The sequence below is a fragment of the Anabas testudineus genome, chromosome 9 (assembly GCF_900324465.2).
Source record: "Anabas testudineus chromosome 9, fAnaTes1.2, whole genome shotgun sequence".
In the NCBI taxonomy this organism is placed as follows: Eukaryota; Metazoa; Chordata; class Actinopteri; order Anabantiformes; family Anabantidae; genus Anabas; species Anabas testudineus.
In genome coordinates this window covers 27,459,242-27,485,294 of record NC_046618.1, presented here as the reverse complement: position 1 = coordinate 27,485,294, position 26,053 = coordinate 27,459,242, and the positions used below count along the sequence as shown (strand labels likewise).

Genomic DNA, 26,053 nt, shown 5'->3' with positions numbered 1-26,053 from the left:
TTAGGGGAGTTGAAGCTGCCGGGGCTGAGGAGCTGGCTGGGATTGGGGGGGAGAGCTGGGAGAGGCAGGGAAGGAGTTTACGGGAGAGCTGGTGGGGGTGAGGAGGAGGCCCGGAGACGTAGACTCATGTGGGCGAGCAGTGCCTGCATTGTCCTGCTGCAAAGGCTGCCGAGGCTGGGGAGAACTCTGCCTTAACGCTGGCCAGATTGGAGGAAGCAGACCCTGTGACGACTGTGCCCCCCCACCCCCTGATGCTCCACCGCCCACTGCCCCCCCACCTCCTGGAGTCGGTGCCAGCTCCAGAGGGTCTTTGCGGTCCTCAAACCATCATTGAGAAGGTCCTGAATGTCCTCGTAGGCCACAGAACAGTTAGCTCCCCATTAGCTCCGTCCACTCTGCTCGTTCAGGTTGAGGTCGGGGAACGCTGTTGTTGCCCCCTACCGATGGTGGCATGATGGGCAAGATGTCATCGGGCTCCTGCTTCATTTCCTTCCGGTGGAAATCTGAGCACTGCTCCCCTCCTACATCCGATGCCTCCCAGGTGGCCCGTGGGTCCCATTAGAGTTGAGTAAATCGCTGAGTCCCAGCTTAGAGTCCAGAGGAGAGCCGTTGCAGTGCCATTGTCTAGGCAAGCCTTCTTGTTGGGAGGGAATCCCGTCCACTGAAACCATAACCTGATCTCTGCTCGCGTGGAGAACCAGCGCTCTCCAAACTCCTCTTCACCGTCCCTGCAACTGGAAGAATAAACAAAAGGCATTTTAAAATTTAAACCATCATATTCTGACATACACAGTATTAACTCACCATAGTCTGGGACTGGCTGTAATGAGGTTTGCTTGGAGAACAGACTCAAATAAGAGCCAAGAAAATACACCAAGTACAAAATGATGCTGTTTAAAGGAGCGTCACTCATGTAGTGGATATATTTTTGATTCATGGTTTAGTCTATGCACATAAAACCATCAGCAGCCCAAAGTGTGATCTTTGATCTTTTGTTTAGTTCAACAGACCTAAAATTCTGAGTTTACTGTGACACAAAAAAAGTAAATGATCATGTTTGAAAACTCAACCAGTGGTTGTTTGGGACTTTGGCTGCAAACAACAAAAAACATTATGTAAAACTGATTAATTTTCTGCTCAAACGATCATTTGAAAGAATTCTACTCAAACCAAGGTCTTCATTTGAATATTCATCATGAATAAGATTTTGTGCAGGAGCTGGATTAACAATTGAATTATGACAGAATTTCTATTTCATTATCTGATGAGGTCGTTTGTAAGCTGCAGGAGCGCTGGCAGCTAAGTGTACGCAGTTTCTGGGAGTTGAAGCAGCTGTGGTTTTCTGAAACAAGCTGCTCAGCGTTATACAATCAGCTGCAGGCAGGCTTACATAACACAACAACAAAGCGTTCTCACAGAGCAGTCAGCAGATCATATCTGTCCCACTTGCAGGCAGCACGCCCACCGGATTCAAACCACATCAGCTGATCCTCCACACGGCTTCACGGGAGTTTCGAATATCCCCAACAGCTGCAGAGACCGAGCAGTAATATAGGCAGGGCTGTAGCCACCGCGGTTTAAAACTAGGGTCATGAACCAAACAACCAACAGCAGGAACATGCGCCTTTTATATTTATCATTTCCAAATATTTATATTTTATAACATCTACTTAAATTAATGTCTCTTGAGAAAAATCAAACTGGTCTACAAACTTAACTAAAGGTAATCAGTAAAGCTTCACGTAAGTCCATCAGTCAATGTAGGACAACAAGGTGTTGTTCTTTCTTATTAGTCCAATGTGTGTGTTAGACCAGTAGATCTGAAATTAGAGCAATAAACAGTCAAATGAGACCCACTGAGGCCTAAGATAACAATATTCTCTTATTTATCATCACCTCACGACCAAAAAAACCAGTCTGAGCTTTAGTAGTAATACTGAGAGACCTTGTTCACCCTCACCCCTCCTGTGATTAGAGCAGAACTGTAGTTGAGTAGATAAAACCAGGTGTGTGGGTGTTAGACGCTTTCAGAGGAAGATGACCAGTGTCACTAGAGTGGTTTTTGAGAAATGACTAAAACTGAAAGATCAGCCTCATGTTTCAAAAGCAGAGGAAAAAATCATACAGAGAAAACTGTGATTAATTAGTCAACTTCAGTCCTCCTCTCGTCACATTTGTGTTTGCTTTACTAACTACACAGAAACTGTCAGTTCTACGTATACAGAAAACAGAAACTAGAAAAAGTAACAGTACATATTAAATACTATATTTAAAGAACAAGAGACTTTATTTAACACCAGTTTTTCCTTTCAGGCTACTTTATTCTTTTTTTTTTCTTATCTATTCTACTCTGACATGCGTGAAATTCGTTCATGCAAAGTTGTCTACAGTAATAGTCCATCTCTGAGTAACAGACCAGTACGCTCCTTTTTGCATCGTTGTTGTTGCTTTGGTGTGCTCATGTTGTGTTACTTATCAGTGTGTTGTTTTTTGTTGGGGGTGTTTTGTGGTTTTTTCCTTGTTGTTGTGGTTGTGTGTGTTTAGTCGTTGCCATTAGCTTGTTTTGTGTTGTTGTTTTTTGTGGCGGTGTGGAGTTTTTTTCTAGTTCTGTGTCTCAATGGGTTTTGTAGCCTACTAGTCTTTTACTGCTTGATGGTGTTGATGGATGGGGGTTTTGTAGTAGTACAGTTAGAGATGGTGTTCTGTAGAAGTGTGTCGTGTGTTTTTCTTAACATGTACATTTGGAAATATAACCTCCCATGACTGCTTTGACTTACACATGGACGACGCCAACCATAAGAATTCTTATGTGACTGAACATAGATAGTGGATCTTAATGAAAAGAATGTTGCTGAATAATGTCTAAAAATAGATACTCTCCTGACTGAGATTCACAGATTTGCAGATTAAAACAAAGCTTGCAATTGATGACATTCAGTCTAACTATCATCAATTCTGTCAATGCAATTTTATTCCGCGTGAGAAGTTCAAGCAAACAATATTTAAGATATAAGTAATCATATTGAACTGTCTATTTCTCCTTTTCTTCATATTAGATGAAAAGAAAACAATACATCCAATAATAATAATTAAAAAAGTTCACCTTTTGTTGGGGGAGGGGTTGTTGGTGAATGTTATGTATTATACAGACAATAACAAATGGGTAAAATGTATAACCGTATAAACAAACTAGTGGGGAAAAGAAACGGGCTGTGGTGGGAGTCCTGATGGACAGACTCAGAAATGGTCTTTGCCCCAGGAAAAAGGAAACTGAATGAACTTACACGTCACCTTAAAAACCTGAACAATACACTGGTCGCACCCTACCCACAGCGTTACCTGGTTACCGCTCCTGCATGGAGGGAAGTGTGCCACACGAAAGATATACTGCTATCTGCCTAGGGGAGGTGGTATTCTGGGCTTGACTCGCCTTATCACCTGACGAGGTAAAACAGAGCTGTTCTCCACTCGATACTGCTACTACTATATATATATATATATATGTATATATCATATATATCATATATATATCTATATATATGATATATCTATTATATCACTAATAAACTTACCTACTAATCTTTACGCAACGCTACTACTTGAAGATTTTTTGTCAGACACTACTATTCTTCTCTACTATAGCTACGTACGTATAGTAGTAGTAGTAGTAGTAGGTTAGTAGTAGTAGATAGTAGGTAGTAGTAGTACGAATACCATACCTACTACTTACCACAACTACTGCGCGTTTCTTCCATGTACTGTTTACTTCCTTAGATCGTCCAGGTGTATCACTTAACAAAGTATTAGCAGTGATTCCCACAGCCCCGTCTGCCCCCCAGAAAAAGCAATCACAGCTTGATGGATGGAGGGCAGACTAGCTACACCTACCACTAACAAGAGGACATTTCCACTCAGTCCCCTAAAATCCAGAGGCTCGGCCCTTCACTGTCAACAGCCAGCTGGAGTTTACCGGTCATGTTGGTACTGTGTTTAGCAGTGTTTTGTCGTATAATGAGGTAAAAAAGCACCTGTCGTCATTGCTTATGGATTACCAGATCAGGACATTTTGTTTCATCTTCTGGGCTTTGCACGCTAGGGGAAATGCAAAGCTCAGTTATCACAAACTTTTGCCTCATAGAGGGTTTTGGACTTTAGCTCCCGAGAAAGAAAAGCATCAGAACTTTACAAAAGAACACACACCATCGACCTTCGTGACCTCTGCCCTCAGCAGCCGTTGAATAACAGACAAGTAGTGTCTTAACTTGTTTCTGCCGCAGTAAAGAACCTTTCTGGCAGAATTACACTAAAGACATCCAAGGTGAGTGGAGCTGAAGATAATTTAAGCCTTTGTTTGGCTAAGACAACCAGTCCTTCGCATATTCTAACATTCAGGTTGAACGTGAAATAAAATAAAGGCTCCGATATCTTCGACTGACTCATCCAGTGAATTCTGGCTGTTCTGCCTGTGCCAAAATCAAAAAATGTGCCGTGTGTTTATGGCAAACTACCAGTCTGATTACATGCTTTGTGCATGGTGTTCTTATTTGCACTGAAATTCTTACTTTGCTGTTTTAAACATTTATTAACAACGTCCTATACACCACCACAAAAAACGTGTACATGTAGTGGGATATTATGAAGGAGATGCCGCTACGCATAGCTTTTGAAGGCTTTTTCTTTTAATTGAAACCAATTGTAAAACTTGATAGAACGCAAGATTCGTCAATTGCAAATCGCGTTCTTTGGAGCTTGGGATCTGATCAGTCCACATGCAATGCAATTCAATTGTCACATAGAGGATCAGGGATGGAAATGGATGTAGTGCTAAAGGAAAAGCTCACTTTGGGGTTTTTCAATCTCGTAAGGACTTTTCCCACCAATAGTTGGGGGAAATTCTGAACTAATGCATAAACTGTAAAAGTCGAGTAAAATTTTTGTGGGCATCAGAGGGACGGATTGGTCGTGTCTGGGTCTCGCACACGGTTTTGGCCAGGGACAGCGTTCCGTAAGTAAGGCCGTGGCGACATGGCACCTGAGAACACCAAGTACACAGAAACCGCACCTGGAGCAGGAGCAGAAGGGATGTACCGTGGACCAGTGACAGGAAGAGCGGGCTCCGATGGCCGGTTTGACGGGGTGCTATGTAGGGAGCAGACTGGCACAGACAGGACATGAGAAAAGGGGGGAATCGGCCCCATGGAAAACAGAACGAACTTGTATGCAGTGGAAAATTACTTATGGAAACGGTTCCTGACCTGTATTATAGTTAAGTTCTGTAATCCTGACTGTTATTATAAACACAAGGACGATGCGGGACAGCCGAATCCCCGCGTCAGACTTATAAAGCCAAGAGAAACCTGTCATCGGAAAGAAAGGAAGAACAAGTTGTCCCCTGAGGATACACTCGCGCACTAATTATACCAAAACACTTCGGGGTGCATCTGCAACCATCCCCTCGTGGGGAGGTAGGGTTCTCATGTTTTAGGAAACCGCTGCACGGTTTACAGACCCTTCCTAACCTAATTTTCTTCACGTGTTTTTTTGGAATTTTTTGTGTTTTTTTGAATTTATATATTCCATGTTGCAGTAAGTTTCTTAATATTCCCTTATATATCACTCCAGCCCTGGTGCAAAGATAAAGGATGGATGACTGTCCATTAGTCTTGTGGTAATCAAGTATGCACAACCAACAGGAAATACACGTTTAGCTCACCCATCAATTAAACCTGATAAATCAAAGGTTACAGGTGTACATAAATCTAACATATTTTCTGTTATTTGACGAATTAAAAAATTTATATTTTGTCGTAAAGACAACACCTAATGAAAATTTTAAATTTACTCCCAGTGAACCAGCTAATGATTTAATTAATACGTCCAGGTTATTATTCTTAATATTAAATTAAAAGTATATATAATGTATTTATTAATAGTTTCATGAGTTCCTCCGTTTTACAACAAGTACACTAAGTATTAAGAATAATTGTCATCTCACAGAAGATGTGGCTACCACACTGTATGTAGATCACAGTCAACACCCTTAAAAATATATAAATAATTACATTTCCTTTTATCTACATACTGAAATCCAGTTCCAACTCGTGTACAACTGGCTACCTTCATCTGTGGTCCACGGTTTTTTTAGCTGAACCAGCGTACTCCACTACGCCACTGACCCAGCACGACCACGGTGGGGTGGGTTCTGCTGAGTCGACGCGGAGTGATAGAGCGAGGCGTTTCCCTGACAGTGTTCAGGACAACTGACTGATTGAGGTCAGCTGGTGATGGGGTCGGGGGGGGTTTCAGTTCACACTGAGTCACCTCTCAAATCCATGGCAGTGTTGCCAGTGTGTCCCTGCTAAGACACAGATTATACACTGATGAAATTAACTGCCGCTGAAGTTGAACGGCAAAACGGTGGATGATGGAAGACATGAGCACACCTGTACACAGTATATTCAGAGCTATGTTCCGCATAAAACCTTATCAAGAAACCAACCCTCTCTTTTGTCGCTTTTGAATGAACTTGCAAAGTAAAAAGAAATAAACTCAAACAGCGACCGACGAATGGAAAAAAAAATACCCAACTTGCTGTCAATGTTATTGGATAAACAATACTGTTACTCCTTTCCTTGGCTAATAGCGACAGACAGATCTTGAAGGCATCATTGGACTGGCTAATATTGTCGTTCATGATGTCCTACAGATGTAACGTTGAACTAGCAGGTGTCTTGGCCAGAAGACACAATGAAGTAAAAGCTCTGCCACTAAAAGGAACGTGCTGCACACCTGAGTCTTGCCAAAGAGACCTTGACACTCCACAGCAGGTACTGCACAAAATGTTTTGTGGGACTGAATAAAACTATATTGAACTAGTTTGAAAGAACACACTAGCACACATCTGGTGTAAAATGTTCAACTGTATACCATCGTGACAACATCATCCTCATCTGTAACGTTAGTGAGGTAGGAAACATCATGATTGGCCTGCCTTTGCTGCATACAGAAAGGACTTCGAAAAACCAAAATGCCGCCTTTGGGAGTGGCCAGTCGAGCACAGATCCAACTCAAAAGAGATGCTATGGGGAACGACTCTGCAAGAGTCCCCAAGCAAGACGTCCAAGGAGGTATGAAACAATGAATGACTATAAAAGGACTAGAATTAAGATCACTACATTCAGAGTACATTATTAATCCAGTATATGCAGAGGAAGGAAAACCATGAAATTCCAAAGCGTTCACATCCTTTCTATGGCCAGGTACTCATTGACTGACGAATCCAGAGACAAGTCTCAGCCTGTCCATCCAGTCTTACTTCTGTCTAGGCCGCAGGACACAAGGAAGGAAGCTGAGTTTAGCTAAGCATTGGATTTCTCAATAAAAAAAGTGTCTTAAATCAAAATTACAGGCTGTAACAAGCACTTTTCCCCGTTCGGGGATTATAACATTGTGCTCAGTCTGATAAAATGCATGTAACAGACACAAGCCAAAAACTGCTGTTGTTAAAGAACAAGAAAGGATTCCAGCACCCCCCGAATCATTGTAAAATCATTGTGACTATGAACCAATGGACCGCTCTATAATGACCCCACAAACTCCCAAGTGACCACTGGCATTCTCTAAAAAGACCACCAATCCCTCTCACACACAACAGAAACTGAAGGACTTTTAGAACCTCTGTGGCAAATCAAAATACTGTACTTAAAAGGAACTTAGAAAACTTTTGGGGATCATGTCAACTGACGTGAGGCAAACTAAAGACTCGTCGCATGGACCACTAGACAATAGAATGATACCCAGAGTAGAGTATGTCAGTCCACCTCTGAAACCCGTAAAGACACCAACAACCTCTTCAGGACGGGTCTGTGTGGTGTCTGAACACATTTGCAAAGAACAATCCGAGCTGAACATCCTTTTCTAAAAGTGGGGACAGTTTTGATGCCACCTTGCCGGACTGGTCGATGCCGGCGGTTGTAAAAACAGGACGACCCACAAGGGCACCACATTGCGGGAGTACCGGGTTATCATAGGACGGTTGGACCTTTACAGGCACACCCATTTTCAGCAGTGAAGTAAAAAAAAGTTAACCAACGGCTCGTGTATAGAAAGAAGATTTATATACCTTATACGGTGGTGGAGAAAAAACTTACAGGGCTGCCACCTATCAGGTACCGATGCACCACCAGTTCTGGTTCTGGTTTTTATTATTATTATATTATTCTATAAAAAATGGGTCAATTAAATTTTCATTTAGAAGCTGCGTGCAGTAAGACTTGTTTTCAGTGTCAACCATAACAAATGTTCAGGGTAACCAGAAAAGAAAGGGTTATTTTATTGTTTCATTTATGTTCTCCCCTGTTCCTACTACGTACTTCACCATAACCCTATAAAGACATACTAAGAACTGTGGATTTGCAGGTGTCTAGAGCTGGTTGGAATTTGTAGTGTGTCTATACTTCAGGATTTTGAAGAGGTTGCAACTGAGGCAGGTTTGTGTCTGTTCATGCCAACACGCATGCAGACCACCAGCACGCACCTGATGGGAACATCACGGACACGTACGTGAGCAGACGAATAAAACCACAAAACACACGTCCTCTTGCCAATCAATGAGACCGCACACAAAAACAACGTGGGTTCACACCTGTGTCTTTAGACTAAACGTCGCAGGTACTGTCACTGATCAGCTAATTATAACAAATTGATAAGCTTGATTAACAAACCAACTGGTTCAATAAAGACATTGATCAAGCAGAGATTCAGGCTACAACTTCAATGTTTGTTTCGCATGGACCTTCTTCCACTACAAAGAACTATCGACCCATAAGTCCAACCTTTTGTCCTAGGATCAAGTTTTTGTTTCCACTGTCCCTTCCCCTCTTATGGAGGTTCTGGGAGCTACATCTTTGGTACTGCAACAACAATATTCACAGCAGTAATTTCCTGTTATTGGGTGGTAATTCTCCCAAATTGAACTCGTGCTTGGAGAATGTAAATATAAGGCTGAATGCATGTATATCGGTTACCTAAAATGTGTATTCATGGGAGGGGAGTGAACACACTAAGATAAGGAGGCGAGGAAAAACAAAGCTACCAGACGCGTTTTTAACTGCACGTGTCTGCAATAAAAACTAGCATCATGTTAGCAGACCCACCAACAGCTTGTTTGTAAAACAGTGGATAAGCCAAAGAGAACATAATCAGGATTATGCAATTTGCACTCTAGGTAACAGGTGTTCCTCTCTTGGAAAACGGGGCGCTACTGTAATTTAGCTACTTGGTAGTGACAAGTGGTTGCAGTCCAAAACAGTGCCCCAGAGACGGCCCCGAACTGGAGCGTGTTGAGGGCAAAGACAAGAAACACAAGGGTGAAATCCACACAGTGTGCTGCTGCGACCACACATCACACACTTTATCACTGGCGTTGCCCAACATATTTTACATGTCATATTCAATAAAGTCTTGACGGAAAGGAAACCAATACATCGGGATGTGAACAAAGGTTAGAGGGCTTGAGTGAATGACAAGAAAACCCTCAGAGCTGCATTTTCACAAACATACTAACACTGCCTCTCAATATTCTTTTATCGTTCAAACACCACAGTTGTTTATTATGCAAAACCAGGATTTTTACTAGACCCAGCTCCCACATTGTTACATGTATTAACTTGCTGTTTCTCACTGTCTAAAGGCATTATTAACTGACCTCTTCAGAAATTGATGTTAGAGCTGACTAACCACAGGTGGAACAGGTCATATTTGTCCTTCAGCATTAGAGCTGAGCTGTATGAAAAGGTTTTTACTTCTAACATGAGTCGTAAAATAATATTTTAGTTTATCCACACCTGTCCTGTGTAATAGCTTTATTTTATACCAAACTGTAAAAAGTGGGTCTCTTCAATAATTTATACTGAAGCTCTGTTAACCTTTTATGTTTTCACAAAATCTGCTGCACATCATTGATTTTCAACCATTAACTTTACAACAAAACAAACTGGCTGATATGAAAGCCAGTTATGGTGACAGGAGTTACCTGTTCGACAATGAGCTGCCTCTGCATATACTGCTGCTGTTGCTTCTGCTGCTCCAGAATCTGTTGCTGATGCTGTTGCTGTTGCTGCTGTTTTAGTGCTGCTGCCACCGCTGCCTGGCTGCCCAGGTATGCCGCGTTACCTGCCATGGGGTTGGCCCCTGGCTGGGTGGTCATGCCGTTGTTTCCAGGAGCAGATGCCATGGGGTTGGTAGGGCCTGGGCCATGTGGAGGAGCTGGGTATGTGTTCTGGTCCTGTTAGAGATAGAAACATAAATTCCAGCAGGGGCAGACTAAGGAGGGTATTATTGAAATTATTCTGGTAAATAATATCTATCATAAATTTGTTTTCTGACTAATCTCCAAGTTCTGAGATATTTTATTCTGTCTTGCAAACTCGTGTTTAAGATGAACCACAAGCTTCAGCTTGAGTTCCTTAGAAGCTCGATGGTGAATTTTGAGCTTTAGATCACTGTTCGCTTGCAAGTAGTTTTTTTAATAAAAGTTTGAATATTTTTGAATCTTCGGACACAAAGTGAGGGTTTAGTTTGAGATTTAGGAGTAGGATTAGGTGAGAGGTAAGGGTTTTGGTTAAGCATCTAGTTGTAATGGTTAACATTAGTGGAAAAAACTGGGGATCCTGGAAAAATACTGGGAGTCGTACTCAGGAAAGTTTGAGTTGTAAATATGAAGGCAGGTTATGCAAAATGTTATGAATGTATTCTGACAGAGGATGGCTAAAAGACAGACAGTCTTTGTAGAAGTTTCAGTTTAAGTGTCAGTGCCAACAGTTGGGATTTTTACCAGTTACAAAGTGCAGCAGGAGCAGAACAGAGAGCTGCGTCTGCTCAGAGAAAAAACACAAGCAGGAACTGCTATATTTAAATACAGAGAGAGAGTGAGTGAGAGTGAGAGAATATGAAAGGCTGCTTTGTCATCGCCTCCCTTCACCCCCTGTGTGAGCCTTAGCAACCAGCTGCTTGACCCAGACACACATACACAGTTGGTGCATGTTAAAGCGTGGGGCCCAGGCTAGTGGAGCAGTCGAACAAAAGGCCTTCCTGCTGCAGCCCGACGTCACCTCCATTCAACACCACAGACACTCACTGATATGTACTGGTCTTCATCTACACCTGTTGGACTAAAACCAGTGGACTTTACTTTCTTTATGTTTTAATGACCTCTTTTACATTTGTAACTCCAGAATAGGTCATTTGCTTGAATTCTCAATAATTCTTAATTCTTAAACTGCTTCAAGAGACTGTACTTTAACTATTTTAGTGTTGGCATTTTATCAGTTCATTACAATATTCCCTCAGCTTCAAGATCTTCATTTCATCTGTTTCTATTTTAAAGGACAGATTCACAACCTATAATTTGAAACACAACTTACAGTACTACCTTCCAATCTACTTCAAGTGATTGTTGGTCCCAACTTAATCTAACCTAAACAATAGAGCAGATACTGATAACAGTTCCAGTCTTTTCAATAGGAATCACTCTGTATTTCAGCAGGAAAACAGTGTTGTTATAGGGATAAAAACTGTTTCTTCCAGCGACTGACTGATCTAAACCAAACAGCAGAAAATAGGCACTGTGGATTCTGTCCATCACTTTAGAAAGATATCTGTCAATGGGCAGAATGCAGCGATTACAGATTATTATAATTACAGATTCATTATACAATGTATAAGAATATTGAATTTATCTTCTCATACAGGAGCTGTATGGTTTACATTCTGTTTTTAATGTCTCCAGACCTAATCTCGCTGACTCAGATCCGAGGAATGAAGCAGTATTAAGTAAGTAAGTAAGTGTGTGTTACAGAGCAGGAATGTGCAGCTGGCCTCGTCATGAAAGCAGAGCATGAATGCTCTAATCAGTCTCATTTTTGTTGTGTCATTGTGATGTTCGCCAAACGCTAAAGTTTAAACCATCTTCAGCACAACACTGTCCCCTTAAAAGCTAACAAAAATCTTTTTCTTTTTCACACAATAAAAGGCTGAAATTAATTAAAATTACTTTAACTATAAATGATTCACATTAGTTTGTTTAAAAATTGATTCATGTAAGTAATTAATTAATCTTTTTGCTTGAAATAAAAATAATTTGTCCCAATGTTACTCTAGTATAATAAAACTACAGTCCAAATTCAATAACTACATAAACTGCAGATACAACATCCCAACTACCAAAATCATCAATGTTATTAACTGAGGAGTACTAAAAGATCTTGGGTGTGCTTCTTACCTGTGCGTGTGGTATGTGCTGACGGAAATTCATGCTGTTCTTCTGTTTGAGCTGCTGTTGCTGCTGTCTTAGCAGCGTCAGCAGAGCCGCTTTGTTCTGGCTCTGAGTGTTGGGGGCCCGTGGCGGCCCGGGCCCCGCCTCAAAGTGCGACAGAGGTTTGGTGTTGTTGTAGTTCAGCATGCTTCCTGGGGCCTGTGCTCCTGCCGCTGGAGGGTGACTTAGAGGAGGCCCTGAAGTTGGGTGACCCAACACGTTCGTGTGCCCGCTGGGTCCCGACATGTAGCTGCCGGCTCCTGCCTTGGGTGAGCTCTTGTTGGGCTGACCAGGCATCAACAGCTGCTTCTGGGCGTTGGGGTTGAAGTCCTGTGTGTACAGAGAGGGGCTTGTGGACTTGTCCAAGCCAAATGCACCCCCTAGTGGGCTCTGAGAAGTGTTGGCCATCTGGGGCCAGGGTGGGGGGGTGAGCATGGGGTCCTTGGTTGTGGAACTTGGCCCCTGGCTGTGGTTGCTTGTGCTGCATCTGTCCATGGAGGTGCTGGGCTCTCTGCTGCTGGGCAGCGAGCTGCTGAAGCTGCTGGGCAGGGGACAGGTCTTTGGGTACCTGGGGCCCGGAGGGAGGATGTGGTTAGGGGGAGGTTGAAGCTGCCGGGGCTGAGGAGCTGGCTGGGATGGGGGCAGAGCTGGGGAAGAGGCAGAGGAGGAGGTTACGGGAGAGCTGGTGGGGTGAGGAGGAGGCCCGGAGGACGTAGACCTCATGTGGGGCGAGCCAGTGCAAGTGTCCTGCTCAAAGGCTGCCGAGGCTGGGGAGAACTCTGCCTTAACGCTGGCCAGATCTGGAGGAAGCAGACCCTGTGACGACTGTGCCCCCCCACCACCTGATGCTCCACCGCCCACTTGCCCCCCACCTCCTGGAGTCGGTGCCAGCTCCAGAGGGTCTTTGCGGTCCTCAAAACCATCATTGAGAATGTCCTGAATGTCCTCGTAGGCCACAGAACAGTTCAGCTCCTCCATTAGCTCCGTCCACTCCTGCTCGTTCAGGTTGAGGTCGGGGAACAGGCTGTTGTTGCCCCCTCCCGATGGTGGCATGATGGGCAAGATGTCATCGGGCTCCTGCTTCATTTCCTTCCGATGGAAATCTGAGCACTGCTCCCCTCCTACATCCGATGCCTCCCCAGGTGGCCCGTGGGTCCCATTAGAGTTGAGTAAATCGCTGAGTCCCAGCTTAGAGTCCAGAGGAGAGCCGTTGGCAGTGCCATTGTCTAGGCAAGCCTTCTTGTTGGGAGGGAATCCGTCACTGAAACCATTAACCTGATCTCTGCTCAGTGGAGAACCAGCGCTCTCCAACTTCCTCTTCACCGTCTCCTGCAACTGGAAGAATAAACAAAACCATTTTAAAATTTAAACCAATCAATATTCTGACATACACAGTATTAACTCACCATAGTCTGGGACTGGCTGTAATGAGGTTTGCTTGGAGAACAGACTCCAAATAAGAGCCAAGAAAAATACACCAAGTACAAAATGATGCTGTTTAAAGGAGAGTCACTCAGTGTAGTGGATTATATTTTGATTCATTGTTTAGTCTATGCACATAAAAAACCATCAGAGCCCAAAGTGTGATCTTTGGATCTTTTGTTTAGTCAACAGACCTAAAATTCTGAGTTTACTGTGACACAAAAAAGTAAATGATCATGTTTGAAAAACTCAAACCAGTGGTTGTTTGGGACTTTGGCTGCAAAACAACAAAACAATTATTAAAACTGATTAATTTTCTGCTCAAACGATCATTTGAAATGAATTCTACTCAAACCAAGGTCTTCATTTGAATATTCACATCATGAATAAGATTTTGTGCAGGAGCTGATTAACAATTGAATTATGACAGAATTTCTATTTCAGTATCTGATGAGGTCGTTTGTAAGCTGCAGGAGGCGCTGCAGCTAAGTGTACGCAGTTCTGGGAGTTGAAGCCAGCTGTGGTTTTCTGTAAAAAGCTGCTCAGCGTTAATACAATCAGCTGCAGGCAGGCTTACATAACACAACAACAAAGAGCTTCCTCAGAGCAGTCAGCAGATCATATCTGTCCACTCTGCAGGCAGCACGGCCCACCGGATCTCAAACCACATCAGCTGATCCTCACACGGCTTCACAGGGAGGTTTTCGAATATCCCCAACAGCTGCAGAAGACCGAGCAGGTAAATATAGGCAGGGCTGTAGCCACGAGTTTAAAACTAGGGTCATGAACCAAACAACCAACAGCAGGAACATGCCCTTTTCATATTTTATTCATTCAAATATTTATATTTTATACATCTATTTAAATTAAATGTCTCTTGAGAAAAATCACAACTGGTCTAAAACTTAACTAAAGGTAAATCAGTAAAGCTTCACGTAAAGTCCATTCAGTCAATGTAGGACAACAGAGGTTGTCTGTTTTCTTATTAGTCCAATTGTGTGTTAGACCAGTAGATCTGAAATTAGCAGCAATAAACAGTCAAATTAGACCCACTGAGGCCTAAGATAACAATAATTCCTTATTTATCATCACCTCATGACCAAACAAACCCAGTCTGAGCTTTAGTAAACTGTAGAGACCTTGTTTCACCCTCACCCCTCCTGTGATTAGAGCATAACTGTAGTTGAGTAGATAAAAACAGGTGTGTGGGTGTGTAGACGCTTTCAGAGGAAGATGCACCAGTGTCATAGCAGTGGTTTTTGAGAAATGACTAAAACTGAAAGATCAGCCTCATGTTTCAAAAGCAGGGGAAAAAAATCATATCAGAGAAAACTGTGATTAAAATTAGTCAACTTCAGTCTCCTCTTGTCACATTTCTGTTTCTGCTTTCTAACTACACAGAAACTGTCAGTTCTACGTATACAGAAAACAGAAACTAGAAAAAGTAACAGTACATATTAAAATACTATATTTAAGAACAAGAGACTTGTATTTAACACCAGTTTTTCCATTTTAGGCTACTTTATGCTTTTATTTTTCTTATTCTACTCTGACATGCGTGAAATTTCTTTCATGCAAAGTTGTCTACAGTATAAGTCCATCTCTGAGAACAGACCAGATCACTGTTTCTCTCTTTTCAGAAGCTATTAACATACATTTGGAATTATTCATCAGCCCATACCCCAATTATCTGCGGTGTGGACTCGTTTATCACCAATGGGATCACGACCTAACCAATAAAGCATATTCTCTTATGGAGTGAATGGAATAGTATAGTATAGTAATAGAATGGTTGTGAAGTGATGTATAAACTGGATTTTATCATAAATGTTAAGGGAAATAACCTGCTCATGCACAACTGAGACTTCAACAGAATCTTTCACAACAGTAGAATGGGATTTAAACAAAAAGCAAATGCTTGCAAATAATTTGATGGATCCAGGTTCTTAAATTGGTATCATCAAAATTCATGTACAATGCAAGTTTTATCCGAGGAGAAGTTCAAAGCAAAAAATATTTAAATATAATTATAATATTGAAATGTCTATTTCTCCTTGTCTTCATATTAAAGACAAGAAACAATACATCCAATAATAATAATTATAAAAAGTTCACCTTTGTTGGGGGGGTTGTTGGTGAAATGTATGTATTATACAGACAATAAGCAAATGGTAAACTGTATAACGTATAACAACTAGTGGGGAAAAGAACGGGTGTGGGTGGGAGTCACTGATGGACAGACTCAGAAATGTCTTTGCCCCAAGGAAAAAGAAACTGATGACTCACCTTCACCTTAAACCTGAAATACTGGTCAGACCCTACCCACAGGTTACCATGGTTACCGTCCTGATGGAGGGAAGTGGTGGCCACAGAAGATATACTGCTATTTGCTATGGGAGGTGGTATTCTGGGTATTCCTTTCACCTGACAGGTAAAACTAGGCTGTACTCACCTTATACTGCTACTACATATATATATATATATATATATATATATATATATATATATATATATATATATATATATATATATAAAACTTACTCTACTACTGTTACCAACTGCTACTACATTTAGTTATTTGTCAGACAACTACTACTTCTTCTACTACTAGTAGTAGTAGTAGTAGTAGTAGTAGTAGTAGTAGTAGTAGTAGTAGTAGTAGTAGTAGTAGTAGTAGTACTACCCTACAACTTACCACAACTAATGCTGCTGTTTCTACATGTACTGTTACTTCTGAGTATCTGTCAGGTGTATCATTAACAGAAGTATTAGCAGTAGTCCCACAGCCCTGCTGCCCCCTACAGGAAAAGCAATACAGCTGATGGATGGAGGGCAGACTACTACCTACCTACTACGACAGAGGACATTTCACTCAGTCCTAAAATCCAGAGGCTGCCTTCACATGTCAACAGCAGCTGGATGTTTACAGTCATGTTCGGTACTGTGTTTAGCGTGTTTTGCGTATAATGAGGTAAAAAGCACCTGTCTGTCTTGCTTTGGATACACAGATAGGACATTTGTTTCATCTTCCTGGGGCTTTGGCACTGCTGTGGAAATGCAAAGCTCAGTTCATTCAAGAACTTTTGCCTCATAGAGGGTTTTGGACTTTAGCTCCCGAGAAAGAAAAGCATCAGGAACTTTACAAAAGAAACACACCTACAGCCGTCGTGACCTCTGACCTCAGCAGCGTGAATAACAGACAACGTTAGTGTCTTAATTGTTTCAGTGCCGCAGAAAGAACCTTTCTGGCAGAATTACACTAAAGCAAATCCAAGGTGAGTGTAGCTAGAAGATAATTTAAGCCTTTGTTTTGGCTAAAACAACTCAGTCTGCATATTTAACATTTCAGTTGAACAGTGAAATAAATAAAGGCTTCTGAATATCTTCAGACTGACTCATCCAGGAATTCTTGGCTTTTGCTGTGCCACAAAAATGCAAAATATTCCGTGTGTTTATGGCAACCTATCACAGTCTGATTACATGCTTTGTGCATGGTGTCTTATTTGCACTGAAATTCTTACTTTGCTGTTTTTAAACATTTTATAACAACTGTCTTATTACTGACCACACATCTGTGTACATGTTAGTGGATATATAAGGAGAGGCAGCACTACATGTTTTTAAACTGCTTTTTCTTTTAATTGAACCTAATTAATGTTAAACTTTAATATATACGTACATGTCAATTCAAATCTCGTCTTTAGCTTTATCTATCAGTCACTTCAATTCAATTCAATTGTCACAATGATGACAGTGATTTAAATGATTATTTCTTAAATTAAAAGCTCACTTTTTGTTTTTCTCTTAGGATTCCCACAAATATTGGTTGAAATCTAACTTTAATGCATAAATCTTAAAACTAGTGTAAATATTTTTGTCATCAGAGTTACTGATTTTTTTGGTCTTTCTCTCTTACCAACTGGTTCCAGTGGACAGCTTTCGTAGTCAGCGTGTCGACATGCACTACTATCAACCTAAGTACACAGGAAACGCACCTGATCAGGAGCATGACAGGGATTTTACCTGTACAGTGACAGAAGAAGCTGCTTCCTGATGGTTCTCTGGTTTTACTGGGTGTCTATGTAGGAGCAGACTGGAGCAGACAGGACAGTGAGAAAAGGGTGAATCTGAGCTCCCATTTAAAACATGAACTTAACTATTATGCAGTGGAAAATTACTTATTTAAACTTTTCCTGGACACTTTGTATCATTTAGTTTCAGTTTTATCCTGACTTTTATTATAAAACAAAGGAGATGATGCACAGCACAAATCCCGCGTCAGACTTTATAAAGCCAAGTAACTACCTTCATTAAAGAAGGAAGAACAAGGTTTCCCCTGAGGATACATCTCTGTCACTAATTATACCAAAACACTATGTGGTGCATCTGCAACCATCCTCCTCGTGTGGGAGGTAGGTTTCTCATGTTTTAGAAACCGCTGCACGGTTTACACGCCTTACACCTAATTTTCTTACTGTTTTTTATTTTTTTGTTTTTTTGAATTTATATTTTATGTTGCAGTAAGTTTCTTAATTATCATTTATACCACTCAGCCCTAAGTGGCACAGATAAAGGATGGATGACTTGTCATTAGTATTGTGGTTAATCAAGTATGCACAACCAAACAGGAATATACATTTTAGCTCACCCATCAAATCTAAAACCTGATAAATCAAAGGTTAAGTTGTACATAAATCTAAATATTTTCTGTTAAGTTGACTGAATTAAATTTATCATTTTCTCTGTAAGATGTCAGACACTAATGAAAATTTTAAATTTACTCCCAGTTGGAACCAGCTAATGTTTAGATTAATACTTAAGTTATTATTTTAATATTAAATTAAATAGTATATATAATAGTATTTATTAAATAGTTATACATGATTCCTCCTTTTAGCAACAAGTACACTAAGTATTAAGACTAATTGTCTCTCACAGAAGATGTGCTACCACACTGTATGTAGATCACAGCACTTAAAAATATTATAAATAAATATTACATTTCCTTTTATCTACATACTGACATCAGTTCACTCGTGTCAACTGGGCTCCCTTCATCTGTGGTCCACGTTTTTTAGCTGACACGACTCCACTCGCCACTCCCAGCAGCGACACGGTGGGTGCTGCTGATGTCGAGCGGAGTGAGAGCGAGGCGTTTCCTGACAGTGTTCAGGACCAACTGAGTGATGAGTCAGCTGTGAGGGGGCGGTGGGGGGTTTCAGTTCACACTGAGTCACCTCTCAAGACTCCAGTCAGTGTTTGCCAGTGTGTCCCTGCTAAGAACAGATTTACACTGAGAAATAAACTGCCCTGAAGTCTGAACTGCAAAAGGTGGATGTATGGAAGGAATGCAGCACACCTGTACACAGTATATTCAGAGCTATGTTCCACATCAAACCTCTATCAAGAAGAACCAAACCCTCTCTTTGTCGTTTTTGAATGAACTTGAAAAGTAAAAAAGAAAATAAACTCAAACAGGACCAAGAATGGAAAAAAACATACACAAACTCTGCTGTCAATTTATTGGATAAATCAAGCTGTACTTCCCTATACTGCTAAGAGAGACAGACAGATTTGAAGGCATCATTGGAACTGGCTAATATATGTGTTCATGAGTCTACAGCATGTAAACATTGAACTAGCAGGGTGTCTATGGCAGGACACAATGAAGGAAGCTGCTGCTCACTAAAAAGAACATTGCTGCACACCTGAAGTTTGCCAAAGAGCACATTGACACTCCACAGCAGTACTGACAAAATGTTTTGTGGACTGATAAAACTATATTGAACTATTTGGAAAGAACACACAGCACTACATCTGGTGTAAAAATGTCACTGTATACCATCATGAAAACATCATCTCAACTGTAAAGTATAGTGGAGGAAACATCATGATTTGGACCTGCTTTGCTGCATAACAGAATGACTTCAGAAAAACAAAATGCGCCTTTGGGAGTGGCCAAGTCAGAGCACAGATCTCAACTCAAAAGAGATGCTATGGAACGACTTGAAGAGAGTCACAAGCAAGACGTCCAAAGAGTTATTGATTCAATGAATGACATAAAAAGACTTAGATTAAGATCAGATCACATCAGATTACATTATTATCAGTTATTGCAGAAAACCATGAAATTCCAAAATGTTCACATCCTTTTCTATGCCACTGTACATCATTCTGACGAGATGCGACAAGAAGTCTCAGCCTGTCCTCAGTCTTACTTACTGTCTATGGCAGGACACAATGAAGGAAGCTGCAGTTTAGCTAACATTGGATTTCGCATACAAAAAATGTGTCTTAAGATCAAAAATTCAGCTGTAACAATGCACTTTCCCCTTCGGGGATTATAAATTTCTCTCAGTCTTAAATCATAGTAACAGACACAGCAAAACTGCTGTTGTTAAAGAAAGGATATCCCAGCACCCCCCGAATCATTTTAAACATATTGTGACTAGTGACCATATGGACCTTCTATATGACCCCACAAACTCCCAAGTGACCACTGGATTCTCTTAAAAGACCACAAATCCCTCTCACACACAACAGAAACTGAAGGACTTTTAGAACCTCTGTGGCAATCAAAATACTGTACTAAAAGAACTTGAAAAACTTTTGAGTGATCATTCAACTGACTTGAGGCAACTAAAGACTCTTCCATGGACACTAAGACATAAGAATGATACCCAGTAAGTATGTCAGTCACCTCTGAACACCGTAAAGAACACCACACAACCTCCTTCAGGACGGGTCTGTGTTGGTGTCTGAACACATTTGAAAGACAATCAGAGCTGAACCTTTTCTAACAGGTGGGGACAGTTTTGATGCACACCTGCGGACTGTCTGATGCCCCGGTTTGCAGTTTAAAAACAGGACGAATCCCACAGACAGTCTCACCTGCTGGGAGACTCGGTTATCAGATGGACTTTGGACTCTTTAACAGTGCACTCCTTCAGTTTTCTAGCAGCTGAAGTAAAAAAAAGTAACACACCTGTCGTTATAGAAGATTTTCATATACCGTTATACGGTGGAGAAAAAAACTTACAGGGCTGCCACCTTATCAATACCGATGACCACATTCTGGTTCTTTTTTTTATTATTATTATTATTATTATTAATAAAAATGGGTCAAATTAAATTTCATTTTAGAGCTGCGTGCAGTAAGATTGTTTTTAGTGTCAACAATCAAATTTCAGGTAAACCATAAAAATAAGGTTATTTTATTTTTCATCTTATGTCTCCCTGATTCTACTTACGTACTTCACCATAACCCTATAAAACTATAATAACGTGGATTTGCAGGTGTCTAGAGCTGGTTGGAATTTGGTGTCTTACTCAGGAACTTTTGAAGAGGTTGAACTGAGGCAGTTTGTGTCTGTTCAAGCAACCGCAAGCAGCCACACAGACGCACCCTGATGGGAAACACGGACATCACGTGAGCAGACAGAAAAACCACAAAACAACACTTCCTCTGCCAATCACTGAGGACGCACACAAACACAGAGCAGTGGTTTCACCTGTGTCATTTAGACTAAACAGTCTGCAGGACTTCACTGATCAGCAAATTAAAACAATGTGATAAGCTTTGATTAACAAACCAACTGGTTCAATAAGACATCTGATCAGCAGAGATTCAGGCTACAACTTCAAGTTTGTTTGCACTTGGACCTTTTCCACTACAAGAACTTACGGACCCATAAGTCAACCTGTTGTCCTAGGATCAGTTTTTGTTTCCACTGTCCTTCCCTCTTATGGAGTTCTGGGAGCTACATTTTGGTACTGCAAACACAAATTCACAGCAGTAACTTCACTGTGTATGGGATGGTAATTCTCAAATTGAACTCTGCTTGAGAATGTAAATATAGTGAATGCATGTAATCGGTTACCTAAAATGTGTAATTAGAGGGAGGGAGAGTGAAACACTAAGATAAGGAGGGAGGAAAAACAAAGCTACAGACTCGTTATTTTAACGGCACGTGTCTGATAAAACATAGCTTAATGTCAGACAGACCCCCAAAGCTTGTTTGTAAAACACAGTGGATAAGCAAAGCAGAACCATAATCAGGATTATCATTATTTGAAACTCTAGGTAACAGGTTCCTCTAGTGGAAATCGGGGCTACTGTAATTTAGCTACTTGGTAAGTGATAAGTGGTTGCCAGTCCAAAACAGTGGCCCCAGAGACGGCCGACTGGAGCTGTGTTGAGCAAAGACAGAAACAAAGGGTGAAATCCACACAGTGTGACTGCTGCTACCACAATCAACACTTTCACTGGCTTGCCCAACATATTTTACATGTCATATATCAATAAAGTTTAAGGAAAGAAACCATAATCATGGATGTGAAAGGTAGAGGCTTGAGTGAGATGGACAAAAGTGAAAACCCTGCAGAGCTGCATTTTCAAAACATAATAACACTGCTCTCACATATTCTTTTCTATTTACACCACAGTGTTGATTCATAAACCAGGATTTACTAGACCCAGCTCCCACATTGTTACATGTATTAAACTTGCTGTTTTCTCACTGTCTAAAGGCATTATTAACCTGACCTCTGTCAGAAAATTGATGTTTAGAGCTGACTAACCACAGGTGGACAGGCCATATTTGATCACTCAGATAGAGCTGAGCTGTCTGAAAGGTTTTTACTTCTAACATGAGTAGTAAAATAATATTTTAGTTATCCACACCTGTCCTGTGTAATAGCTTTATTTATACCAAACTGTAAAAAGTGGGTCTTCAATAATTTATTAATAAGCTCTGTCAACTTTGTATGTTTTCACAATGTGTTTTGAAATCTCAGCTAACATTTCTTCATGTGTATTAGCTTGAAAACATTTGTGCTTTTAGAGGTTAACAACCTCTTTTTCAATGGTGACCTTACTGTTTCCAACACAGTTAAACACTATTAAAACTTAAAGTTACAAAATAATTGGCAATGTTAGATCAGACTGATTTACAATAGAAACAGCTATGCAATCTTTACTTTCCAGTAAACCTGAGATTATATTTGTAATTAAAAAACGTTAACATTTTAGCTGTTTGTGCTAAAAAACTATTAAAACTGTATAAACTCAGATGATACTAAAACTAGGATTTTAATGTTAACCCTAGCCATGAACTTCACTATTTGCTCCACATTACCCACCACTAATGTCTTGATTTCATTAGTACAAAACTTATTAAAGCAGCCTGATGTCAACACAACCAACATCTGATGGAGACTGCAAGCACCTACAGCTGTCACTCATGGAGGTTTATAGATAGACCTGTAAATGTAGTGGAGTCTTAGCAGACTCATCTGCCTCCTTTTCCGTTCATATTCTACGCCTCAGCCCGTTTGTGCTGCCCGTGTTCACTCACCGCTATCAGGGTGCTGTTCCGGCTCTGCTCCGCCGCCGTCCCTCCACTCTCCCCGAGCTCCCCGCTGCCGCCGCCGGCGCCGCCGCCCGGCGCTCTCTGGCCGGCCTGGTCGCTGCTGGGCTGGGGTTGCCGGTGCTTGTTGGACCGCTTGGCTTTGGCCTGCAGGCACCGCTGGTGCAGAGCGAAGGTCTGCTGCCTCTCCAGCTCCAGTCGCTCCAGCGTCGCGTTCTCGTAGCGGCTCTCACAGCTGTTGTGATGCTGCCGGAAGAGCTCGATCCTCCGGCGGAGCCTCTCCATCACCGCGCTGTGTCGCGGTGTAACAAAATCCGCCATCATCAATAAAGACTTGTTGTAAACTCCCTCCCGGCTCAGGTTTCGTCCATAAAATGCTGAATTTGGCTCTTTTTCACTCTGGGCGTCTATACACCCCCCCTCACCCTTTACAAAGACTCCTGTGCTGGCTCCATGGAGGCGACCTTTGTCTTGCTAATGGCCTTCAGTCACAGCGGCACTCACTGCCGGAGAGGAAAATTAAGGTTTTTGGGTGCAAAACCATTCAGCCTCCTGAATTTACTCACTTTAACCTAGATGTGCACTTAAAACCTCGATTTATACAACAGCTGATTTAACTTGCTGTGTAAAACAAAGCTACCGGAGTCCTGCTAGAGCCACAATCCGCACGACTTTTCCCCCAAATTGAAAACACAAGGTTCTGATTGATTCCAATTCAAATCCTGTTACTTCTTGTACAAACCCACTTTGAACCATTTACACTACATTTCTATTTCAATCAATGAGACCGAGCGCTGTCCAAGTCCCGCAGGGCTAAGTTAAGTTAGCACATTCCTCCACTCAAAATCAAAGTTGGTGCGTCGAATATTCCTTCAAAACCATTTAAGGTGTCGCTAAAATCACAGTTTCAGAGCTAACTGGCTTAAGCTTCACTGCTATCTGTTTGACAATAATAACGTTACACTCCCTGAAAACAACGGGGCTGCAACTTGTCTGAAACTTTATTTTGCTTAAGTATTATAGAGTTAGCTTAGTTAGCAGGTAGGAGCTAGCTGGCTAGCGCTCGGATTGTCCAAACTTGGCAGCTAAAATAACTCACAGTTTTATATACCACAGCTGTTTCATACACAAGAAATAAAACAACATCCTTCTCCCGACAATTAAAGCTTCTGTTAAGGTTTAAATTCACTTACTGTGATAGTGTAGCTGTCCGCTCTTCCTACAGCATCTGTCTGGCAAACAGCTGATCCTCCGCCTCCTTCTAGCCGCTAGCTGCTAGCGCACTGTTTTGGGTAGCGTTACCAATAGCTAGCTGGCTAGCTAGCTAGCTAAGCCTGAAATATTTCAATAAAGCGTCATACTCCAAATTTCCTTCTCCCCAAGTACCGGCGTAGATAAGCCCCCCAATGGCCGAGCCTACGCTGGGATGTGTACGGTTTGAAAGCGAACACTCGTCAATGAAAAGGCTCCTGTGTGGCTGTGCGCTGCCTCTATTGTTTTCCAGCGGACAGGTAGCTCTCCGCCGCCATCTTGGAAACTTTCTCTTTTTTTCAACGGCGAAAGCAGGAATGTCCCTGCTCCCGCCCCATCATTGATTGACAGCATAGAGATCCAATAGCGAGCAGTTGCCGTGTTACCAGATTTGAAATGTAGGCCAATCAGAGCCTTGAGCCCGCCCACACGTAGTAAAAGTGGCTCAATTTTATTTTTTTAATTTAAGTAAAAGTTTCTGAAAATTATTTTTCCTTCAGGCCAAAAATCGACTTATACAAAAGTACAAGTAGTAACTTTCTCTGGGCATCAATTTGACAAGGTTACTGATGTTGATGCTGCTCCAGGTTTATTCTAGTCTATTTACCATGTTCTCTAAACCTGCAGGATTTCATTGGCTTGGTACTTTATTTTACTTTACTTTGCTAAAATAGAAACTTACTTTGAGTCAGTAAACATCTTTGCTGAGAGGATGAAACAACCTCCTATATTCACAGTATCACAATAGATAACACACAAATAGAAAATAACAGTCTTAGTGAAGATATCATTGGTGCAATTCAACGTTTTCATAAGTCAGACCTGGAGTTATTTTATGTTTTAGTTGTATATAATTATGAATGACTGAGTGTGCAGCAGTAGTTCAGGTGGCAGATCAGACATTTCCTAAACCCCAGGGTTAGTGGTTCGAATCCCGGTTCCTCCTACAGCTACCTGGCGAGGTGCCCTTGGACGAGACGCTGAACCCAGAACTCCTGATACCTCAAAAGGGGCAGTCTGTCCACAATATAATTTGGAAAAGGTTTGGAAAAAAACAACTTAAAAACATTCATCACATAAAAATCAGTCAGACGTCATTTTTAATTCAAGCTCGGTTTCAGGAAACAAACACTTCTGTTAGAGCATGAGAAGAGATCCCTGTGGAGTAATGCCCAACTACAGAGATGGTTTGATTAAATGTACTGATCTTCAGTCACATCTGTTAAACATGGTGCAGCAGGAGTTCAATGAGCCACCAGTGAATTTTAGATTCAGTTTACCAGCGGATATGATATTAGGGTGGTAAGTGTCCACGCTCTATAGCTCGGTGGAAGAGACGTCCATTCCTCTGCACAGTCATGCTTCTGTGGATGCAGTAAACTGCGACCTAATTACAGTGAAATAAACATTACTTGAATTTAAAGAATAAATGTGGTATTTACCCTTAAGCTTACCTGCCTACCTTTGTAAGACACTTTGGATAAAAGCTCTCCCACCATTCATGTGTTTGTGAAACAGTGAATTGACCCACCTCACAGCTGAACCTGACTAACTCCAGACTGTGAGAAGCGTGACGTCCTCCAGTGTCGCTGCCAGTTGGAAAAAGAAGTCGACACTGACTCACTAGTTGCTGCACCTCACGTGACAAATTTACCCGCATTATTTCCTGTCTTCTGCTACACCGTGGGTGGATTTCATC

The 26,053-nt window shown here is 41.5% G+C and overlaps 1 protein-coding gene across 1 annotated transcript; it reads right to left on the bottom strand.

Moving 5' to 3' along the window:
* Positions 1-9,979: 9,979 nt before the first annotated feature.
* LOC113149911 (mastermind-like protein 1) lies at positions 9,980-24,648 on the bottom strand. The gene is given in 6 exon segments (XM_026342231.1): positions 9,980-10,285; positions 12,281-12,730; positions 12,732-12,883; positions 12,886-13,648; positions 23,092-23,395; positions 24,297-24,648. Coding segments are annotated over 5 exon segments (1,968 nt in total). The 5' UTR covers positions 23,389-23,395; positions 24,297-24,648.
* Positions 24,649-26,053: the final 1,405 nt, after the last annotated feature.